The 9,633-nt window shown below is 49.7% G+C and overlaps 1 protein-coding gene across 1 annotated transcript in view; it reads right to left on the reverse strand.

Annotated features, from left to right (window-relative positions):
- Positions 1 to 9,633, reverse strand: part of STRC (stereocilin) — a 16,684-nt gene that overhangs the window by 5,079 nt on the left and 1,972 nt on the right. The window contains 15 exon segments of the mRNA XM_029952238.1: positions 2,267 to 2,415; positions 2,528 to 2,651; positions 3,456 to 3,514; positions 3,818 to 3,943; positions 4,390 to 4,455; positions 4,627 to 4,794; positions 4,975 to 5,013; positions 5,303 to 5,485; positions 5,844 to 5,976; positions 6,241 to 6,356; positions 6,494 to 6,680; positions 6,867 to 7,033; positions 7,205 to 7,315; positions 7,414 to 7,476; positions 8,469 to 9,630. Coding sequence (XP_029808098.1) covers positions 2,267 to 2,415; positions 2,528 to 2,651; positions 3,456 to 3,514; positions 3,818 to 3,943; positions 4,390 to 4,455; positions 4,627 to 4,794; positions 4,975 to 5,013; positions 5,303 to 5,485; positions 5,844 to 5,976; positions 6,241 to 6,356; positions 6,494 to 6,680; positions 6,867 to 7,033; positions 7,205 to 7,315; positions 7,414 to 7,476; positions 8,469 to 9,630 — 2,853 coding nt within the window.

Genomic DNA, 9,633 nt, shown 5'->3' on the forward strand with positions numbered 1-9,633 from the left:
CCCTTATGACCCAGCAATAGCATTGCTGGGGATTTACCCAAGAGAGACAGAAATGCTGATGCATAGGAGCACATGTACCCCAATGTTCATAGCAGCAATGTCAACAATAGCCAAAACATGGAAGGAGCCCATGTCCATCACCTGACGAATGGATCAAGAAGATGTGGTATATATTCACGATGGAGTACTACATGGCAATGAGAGGGAATGACATATGGCCCTTTGTAGCAAAGTGCATGGACCTTGAGGGTGTCATGCTGAGTGAAGTAAGCCAGGCAGAGAAGGACAGAAACCATATGTTTGCACTCATAGGTCTAGCAGGAAAACAAGAGAGACCTAATGGAGAACCAGGGGGAGCGGAGGAGGGAGAGAGAGTTGGGGAGAGAGAAGGATGCAAAACTTGAGAGAATATTGAATGCTGAGAATGAACTGAGGGTTGAAGGGGAAGGGGGAGGGGGGGAAAGAGGTGGTGGTGATGGTGGAGGGCACTTAAGGGGAAAAGCACTGGGTGTTGTATGGAAAACAAGTTGACAATAAAATATTATGAAAAAAAAAAAAAGAAATGAGTCCTGTTGATAAAGGACTACAGAATGCCACATTGCCCAGATCAGAGGTAACATCAGACAAAACCCTCTGGCCCTGCACAGGATCTGATATTAAACTGCCCCAGACAGTGTGCCTTCATTGTGTTTAAAGGGAGAGAACAAAAAGAGTGTGACATATTTCTAGTCTTCTTCAGGAGAAATGACAAATGATCCTACCTCATCTCATGGAATGAAAAGTCCAAAATATTAAATATCATTAAAATTTCTCCCCATTTGGGGCATCTGAGTGGCTCAGTTGGTGAAGCATCTGACTCTTGACTTCAACTTAGGTCACGATCTCACAGTTCATGCGTTTGAGCCCCTCATTAGGCTCTGTGCTGACAGTGTGGAACCTGCTTAGGATTCTGTCTCCCTCTCTCTTACCCTCCCTTACTTGCTCTCTCTCTCTCTATCTCTCAAAATTTATAAAAATAAACTTTAAAAAATTCCATGTTATAGATTAGAAAACCAGCTCACAGAGATGATGGGATCTTACTCCCAAGTCCTTTTTTTTCCACAGGGTCACCCTTCTCCTAGTTTTTATGAGGAAGTCCTCTCTCATTTACATAGTACTACACAGTTTACCAAACCCTTTTAGGTATTCTCTTATTTGATCCTTATGACAAAACTTTGGGGTAAAACAGGTACTTTCCTTATTCCTCTTTCACAGATGAGAAACTCATGTCTTCCAACTCATGGCCTAGAAACTTATCTAGGTCCTTGGGATTTTAAATTATCTCCAAGAACCAATAAATTTAAACAGATTTGAATGGCTTTTTAAAAAGTGCTTTTGCCCAAGATTCAGAAGTGTATTCTATCTAGGGCTGCCAATTCTGGAACTGGAAATAGGCTGCATAGCACAAAAGCCATAATCCGTGGAAAGGCCTATAAAAATGTAAGGATGGAATTAACTGCTTTTACCATCACCTCATTCCTAGGAAGACTAAATACCAGCTGAAAAGGCTACTCTGACTTACAGTTCAGATGACAATGGAGTAAGGATGGGGGTAAAATGAGAAAGGAGTTTATGAGAGAGATACTCATAAACTCCTAGAGTCTCTGTGTTAAGAGGACCTTACATTCATGAATTTTCTCTCCCCACAACCCTTATCCATACCTTAAATGTGTTCAACAACATTCCTGCCATGAGACCATCCAGCCTAAGCTTGAATAACTCTGATGTTGGGAATTTGCTACATCAGTTTTCCTTATATTTTTCAAAAATCTGATTTTTATTCACTTGTCCTTATGATGCCCAATAGAGACATAAAGAGACATGCCAATCTATTTTCTATTTGATAGCCTTTGGGATATTTGAAGGCATTTATCATGTTTCATACAAGTTCTCTTTCTGTACTCCACTGAACATCCTCACAACATGGTAGCTTAAGCAGACTACAATCCTCTAAGGCAGAGTTGGACCATTGACTCCCTCAGCTCAGATACTCTATCTCTATTAATGTGGCTTAGGTTATATTATGATTGTTTGGCAGCCCACATCATAGTGCCCACTGTCAGCTGTCCCATGTTGGGGCCATGTTCTAGGAGCCAGTCAATACATAGAGCAACTTTGACTAGAATCCTCTGCTTTGGGCTATAACTGATGTCAGAGAACCACCAGACAGAAAACCATCCCTGTAAGGGCATTTCCTAAGGGCAGATCTTCTTCCCCATGTTGAGACTTCTAAGGATCCAGTGTCTCCAGTTGTAGCACTTACGGTAAATCTAAGAGTAGCCTGGTGTCTAGCCCACTCAGTTCTGGCCCCAGGGTTGCCAGCTCTGGCTCTGGCATCATCATCCTCCGCTGTAGCTCCAACCAGATACAGGCTCTCTGTAGTACAGGATGGGGAAACAGGTCAGGATAGAGCTAAGCATAGGGGCTGAATTCTGTACCCGGAGTCCCTGCCTCCCTGCTCCCATTAATGCTTAAGCATCCCTCTCACCAGGCTTCCTCGAACCCCGGTGGGCAGCTGATAGATCATGTGCACTGCTTCAAGGAAGTTTGCCATTGAGTTGATCTGCTGCAGAAACTCACATGACATGCCCCCTGCCAGGGTGCCCAGAGCCCTGTAGGTGTGTGAGTGGGTATATGATCATTCAACACATGCTGTGGTCTGTCAGCTCCTTGATATTGATACTCTCAACACAAGTACAGAAGTTCTTTTATGGTAATTTACAGTTTGAGAAATGTTTTTTTCATAGATATTCTCATTGGCTCCCCCACAACATCATCACTGTTTATCAGAGAGGAAAATAAAACATTCACAGAGGTCATGATGTTCCTATCATCTTTCTATTAGAAACATGGTAAACTGAGCCTAGAGCTACATCTTTTGATTCTGAAGCTCATGATTCCTTTACTGTGGGTAGAAGTAAAGTGATACTTACTTGTTCCTGTTTATTGCTGCTTGGGCAGTAGCTCTGAAGTCACCTTGGATTAAAACTAACAACAGCAAATATCTATTGGGAGATTTCACTGGGCCAGGAACTATATTAAGTACATTATATGCCTTACCTTATGTAATCTTCATAACCACATCCTATGAGATAGGTACTATTTTAATTCTCATTCCACAGAAGGAGAAGATTGAAGCTTAGAGAGATGAAATGACTTGCCCAAAGCTGTGAACAGGTATCAGGGATGGGGCCTGGACCTAGGCTTTCTGAATACCTTAAACTAGTCAGGATAGGTGTGGTGCTGTGGAGGACAAGAGAGTAAAGGGACGAGGAGCCAAAAGAAGGCCCACATGCTGGGACTATGCATCATTCATCCCCACATGTCCCATTGCATATCAAGTGGGGCCTGGAACATGACAAGCATTCAAAAAATGTTAGTGGAATTAAACTCACTGCTCAACACAAGTTACTCACTGCAGATTCCTGAGTGTCAGGTTGGTGGGCACCTGCATCTTCTTCCAGAGAAACTGTGCCTACAAGAGAAAGAAAGAGGAGCACCCCCCAGCAGAGATATTGCCCAAGGACCTAAGGTGCTTTGGTCCTAGCCCTCCCTTCCCACCCTACGGGTCCCGCCAGCCTCCTACTCTCCCAAATGTACACTCCTCTCTTGGAGACGGAGGGGCATGGGGAATGGAGGAAAAAAGAGAAGGGAGAAGGAATAAAGCAAAGTAAGTCACATTATATAGGACGCTGGGGATAACGTTGCCCAGTGTAGGGTTGACAGGTAGAAGAGGTGGAACATAGAGGATAGTTCTGGGGTAACTGGAGAGAATTACCTGCTGCTCAGACCAGAGCAGCTCCCGGTAGCGCCTTCGGTTAGCCAGAAGAGCTGCGGAGTCCAGCTGTAGCAGCTTCAGTGGGAGCAGGGGAAGCAGGCAGTCTGGCCAGGTGGTGGGGATGGGCTGTTGGTGGGGATGTGTGTAGCAGAGTAGTGATAGATAAGAGGGGAATCACGGGAGTGGGAAGAGACCAAAGCTGGAGTAAGGGTGGATGGCATGTGCCACTATAGCAGCACACCCTTGAGAGCCCTCACAATGAAGGCAGATGTGGTCAAGTATTGCTGCTATTTAGGCACCTGATGAACTGAAGTCCCTTAGCCTCTCTGAACTTTGGTCTCTTTATCTGAAAGCAGGGTGGTTGGCCTGGAATATTTCTCAGACCTTTCTGGTTTTGACATTGTACTCTCCTGTATCTGAAACTGGGAGACTTGCTAATGTCTTGATGGAAACAGAGTCAACCTGGACTCTCAGGGCCATTGCAGAGGGGGGGGGGCATATGAGGCAGCACCAGCCATATGAAACTGCCCTAGGACATGGAAAGGAGCTTAGTTGGGAGATCCCACACGTACCTGACCAGGGATACACACAGCTGCACTGGCACCTGTTGTACCTATGTTTTTAACGCCGTCTTTCACCTGCATGAGAATCAGCAGTGTGTGTGTGTGTGTGTGTGTGTGTGTGTGTGTGTGTGTGTGTGTAAGGAAGTGGGAAGGTTTGGGAGGCCTTCCCTGGCTGCAGGGAAGATGCCCTCCTCTTAACCAGAGCCCACATCCCTGAATGTCTCATCCTCCCTGCTACTCTCATACCCGAAAGGTCTGCAGCAATGCTGCGGTCTGGCAGGCTGAGAGGCGTGACAGTTCAGGGGCCAGGCAGGAACAGGCCCCAATCAGAACTCGCCTAGGGATGGCCTGGAGTGTCTGGGAGCTGAGGCCTGGCAGCAGAGGGTGCAAGGAGCAGAGTTCCTCCAGGGACAGCTGGGGGGCAAAAGAGACAAGAGTCCTGAAGAAGAGAAGCTGGGTGGTTGGGAAGACAACAATCACAGTACAGCAGGGCAGCAGGTCTGAGGAGCTGAGAGGGAAGAAGGGGCAGATGTGAGAGCCAAGGAAAGGGGGACAGGGACCTCTGGGAGATGTTGAGAAGTTGCTGCTACTCACATCATGCCTAGGGAGGAGCCGTCCAAGCAATAACACAGCCTAAGGTGGGATGAGACAGGAAGCAACAGCTCTCAGGTCCTGGTAGCCAGGACCTGGTAGCCCTAGCATCCTAGGACCTACCCTCTAAAAGGTCTAGCTCCCTCAATATCACCCCCAGTGACTACCCTGGCTCTGAGCTCTTCTTGATCTGAGGAAGAAGGATGAGGGAGTCCTTCTTGGGACAGAGAAAAAGGAGGCTCCAGGGAAGCTGGTGGTATCCCTGAATGTTATTCTCTTGAGTGGGTTCCTGGGGGTGGAAGGTAGATGCTAGAGAATGAGACAGGCCCACCTGGGCTGGTGTGACACTGGTGCCCCTCAGGGCAGGAAGCATGGCTCTAAGCTGGGGCTCTGACAGCTCCTGCAGGAAGCGGAGGCCCAGCTGAGGGAAGAGAGGGGCCCAGACCCGCAGCTCCCGGGGACCCAGCACAGCTCCTCCAGATGAGCGCAACACCCCCAGAAGTTCATATGCCACCTGTAACCAAAGAAGGTTTGGAACTGGAGAGAAAAGACAAGTGAACCTTAAACTTCCTCTCTAGTTCCACATATGGATTTCCCAGGGCCTGGGCTAGGGCTTAGGACCAAAGACGGGATAGGAACAGATAGGGTTTAAGATGTCAGAGGGTATGTTCGGGATATCATAGACCAAATGACATCAGGTCAGGAAGAGGTGGTAACAGATAAGGATGACCATGGAATAAGGAACAGAGGTGGTAGAGGTCGGGGGAGTGCTGGCACTGATGTGCCCAAGCTTGGTTGAGATGACTGGGTATGTCATCCACACAGACCCAAGGAAAGCCTGGACTCTTGTAGGCCTGTGTCAAGGGGCTCACCCGTCCTTGTGGGCTGAGGGTCCCGTTGGCCGCACATTCCAGCAGCCCCCGTTCTACTGGTCCCATTGGATCACTCAAGGGTACCAGGCTCTGCAGCTCCTCAGGGCTCAGGAAACAGGCGAGGGACCCTAGCCTGAGAAGGGCATGAAGCTGGCCTTCATGTAGTCACTGAAGCTGGCACTAAGGTAGGGACCATGTAGGAATATGGAGTAGGCACTCTGATTGCTAAACTAGGAAATATGGGTACCATAGATAGGCTTCTGTCCTGGAGCCCTACACAGCCTGGGGCCACAGCCTACTTTCTTGCCCCTTCCTTCCTAGGCCCCCAACCCACCATGGCAGCTGCACTAGCCTCTCTCCCAATTTGGCCTTGATCACTGATCCCACAACCGCTTACCTGCGCACCTGCTCCTCTCCATCCTGGACACTCTGGTTCACCAGGCTTCGTAGCACGTGCCGGGCATGCCCTGGTCCAAGACCTGCTGCTGGCCAGCTATCCTCCAGGGCCTGGATCTGAGATCAGGAGGGTCAGCTTATGTTGGGTTCACTGTGGGACACTTGTGAGGAAGAACTCACCAGGATACATGCTACTGACTCCTGTCCCACCTAGGAGAAGATGGGCTAATCAAATTAAGAAAGTCATGTCATACCTGGTGAGGGCTGAGCTGCAGAAAGTTTTCCAGAGGGAGGTGGGGGAGCAGGGGCAGCACTGCCCATAGTAGCTCCTGGGACCAGGCAGGCACTTCCCCGAACAGGTCAGGGGCCAGCAGTCTCTTTGCAAGAGCTTCCTTCTGTTCAGGCCTCATTCCTGGGCTGTAATCCCGGATGGCAGCCAGGCTGGGGAGAGCAATGGGTATTAATCTTTGACTCTGTTGTCTCCCCACACTCTGCAGCCCCACTCTCATGGATAAGAAGGAGACTCTCCCTAATTTTAATAGAGAAGATTTCAGGAAGGGGCTGCTCTAGGCCAATGGAGTTGGCCTAACCCTAACAAGATCAGGAGGAAAGGTGTGGGGTACTTACACACTGTCGTTGGCCAACAGGGATGGTGGGAAGCGCATCAGGTCAGAGACGGCCAAGAAGGGGATGAGTGGTGACAGGTCAATGAAGAGCTGGGAGGTGAGGCGTGGATACCGCTGGAGCAACAAGGCTGTCAGGCGACCCAGGGCTTGCTCCTCAGATGGTGTCACCTGTGGGGGCACAGGAATGGATGCTGGCTCTGGAGATGCTCAGTATCCTTGCCATCTCCTTTTGAGCTCCTCCTTCCACTGGGCAAGCCCATCTGCACACCAGGTTCCAGGTGCTCTTGATTCCTTGATGTTTCCCTCCAGCCTTCCCCCCGCCCCTTCCTCTATACTCACCTGCAGCTGGGCCCAGGAACGGTGCATGAGCGTCAGGAAGCCCTGGGCAGCCTCCTTCTCTGCTGAAAGCACCAACTGCTGGAGATTTTCCGGGGGCATGTGCAGGTATGCCTGGGAGTAGGAAGTTATTGTGGGCACAGCCTCACTGGGCAGGAGACCTCAGGCCTCAGTTGTTGCCCAGTCCATCCATGTGACCCTCCATCTGTTACCTGCACTAGAATCTGCAGGGCCCAAACACTCTTCTCCCTCTGGAGCAGATCCCATAGCACGGGCTGGTGGAGAGACAGACAAGTTGCCAAGAGCTGTCTCCTTTGTCCTCCTGAAGCTTCCCTAGGCACTCCAAGTCCACTTGCTACATGCTTGTCCTTCATCTGAAGCTAGTATGTGTGTCTCATCAGATATTAAACTCCTTTAGGCCAGCATCATGTCTCTAACTTCTCCTGTATCTTTTTCCATGCCAGGTCCATTGTTGGCTCAATAAATAAATACTTGTAGATCCAAACCAAAACTATGAATCTGTCTAATCCCATTTCACTGGACACAGGGCTTGAGAACGGTGGGCCCTACCTTGAGAAAGGTGGAGTAAGGAATTTTTACACATGCTACATAACCTAGCAAAGTACCTTACATACAATGGGGAACCCAATAAATGAATTATTGTATTTACATATTCTAGCCCCTTCATTCTATAAAGAAGAAACAGAAGCCGAGAAAACCTAAATTAAATGATTTTCCTACTACCACACTAATTTGTGACATAATTGAACCCAGGACCCAAGTTGTCTGACTTGTCAGTGCCGTGAACTTTTCTCATTTCTGCCTTATCTTGTTGTATTTGCCAGTCTCCAATTCTCACTCTCTAGGGACAGAGTCAGATCCCTCCAACTTGATACCTTTCCTTTCTGGAGCAGAAAGGGGGAGAGTCAAAGATTCAGAAATAATGAGATAACATTGCATGTTTATGTGTCATGCTATGTACATAACCCCACAGCATGTATTATCTTATATAATTCTTACAACTACCCTAAAAAAGTGGCACTGTTATTTTCCCTCATTTATAGTTGAAAAAAAATATTGCTTAGAAAGGTTAAACAACTTGTCCAAGGTTGATCACAGAACTAAGATGTGAACTCAGGCCTGTCTGATTCCAGAGCTGTGGGCTTAACCCACTATACTTCACTACTTGCTACCTCTCAGTATTAGATAATTCATTTGGAGGCCCTTCCCTCTGTTCCAGGGGTTTCCCCCTTGACAGACCACTCACACTGAAGCAGGCCAGCAGCTCCATCTTGTTTATACCAGAGCTGGGGCTGGTAGTAGGTTCAACGCCCAGTGGGGTTGGCTGCTCCTCCTTTTCCAGGTACTCCCCAATGGTCCGCAGCACACTGTGCCGGCCCTCTGGGCGGAAGGCATCCCAGAAGGAGCAGTTGTCTGGGAGACTGGAGAGCATCAGGGCCTGACCCAGCATCCCCTGGGCCTCAGTTCCCCCAGCCCCAGGCCCCAGGAGAAAGGTCAGCAGGCGCAGGAGATAGTGTAGGCGTGTGGAGTGGGAAAGGGCCGGTACAGAGGACTGACAGCGTGGCAATTGGGATAGCATGCCAAGCAGGAAGGGGGCCGGGGCTAGGCACAGTGGGGATGGTCCCAGTGGTGGCAGAGAGGGCAGAAGAGGGCCCAGTAGCCCCTCTAGGAAGCAAGTGTCATTGCCTCCACGACTTATTCTGCACTGGCCTGCTAGCCAAGGCCAGAAGGGCATCAGGGCTTCATACACGGTGTCATTGACACAGACCATCATCAGAAAGCTTCCCCCATCTGGACAGCGTTCCCCACAAGGTCCAATGTGGCAGGGTGGGAAGGCAGTGGCATCTGGGGTAGGGCCCTGGCACACATGCTGAACCCAAGCCTGATTGCTGGGGGGCACAGCCTGCAGACCCGCCTCTCCACACAGCCGCTCAGCCCACAGGGTCTCATTCTCCAAGAAGCAGCCCCAGAAGATCTCTGGGGTGAGGGGAACAGGAGGCAGGCCTTCAGGACAGCTGGTGGGGGGTGGGAGGAGACCAGCACAAAGCCGCTTTACCAGGCGGCGACTGGGGCCAGACAGGGCTGAAAAGGAGAGGTTGCTACATATTGCCTCCAGGAACTGATCAGGAAACTGGTCATGGCAGGCCTGTAGCCAGCCTTGGGCACCTGGTGCCCATGAGACTGCATACCACACAGCTGTCTGGCAGATGGCAATGGTGCTGGGAGGGGGCTGAGGAGTGGCAGGCTTGGTGTGCTGGCAGAGCAAGTAGATGGAGAAGTTGGAAATGCTGTAGGGTGGTGCTGGACCTGAGTTGTTCTCGCAGATGGCTTCCACAGTGATGGCTCGCCGTTGGCGAGGGCTGATGTGAGCTGAGGGCCGGGAAGCCCTGGGCAGAGGCACACCAGTGCTT

This window comes from Suricata suricatta, chromosome 9, assembly GCF_006229205.1.
Source record: "Suricata suricatta isolate VVHF042 chromosome 9, meerkat_22Aug2017_6uvM2_HiC, whole genome shotgun sequence".
Taxonomy (NCBI): Eukaryota; Metazoa; Chordata; class Mammalia; order Carnivora; family Herpestidae; genus Suricata; species Suricata suricatta.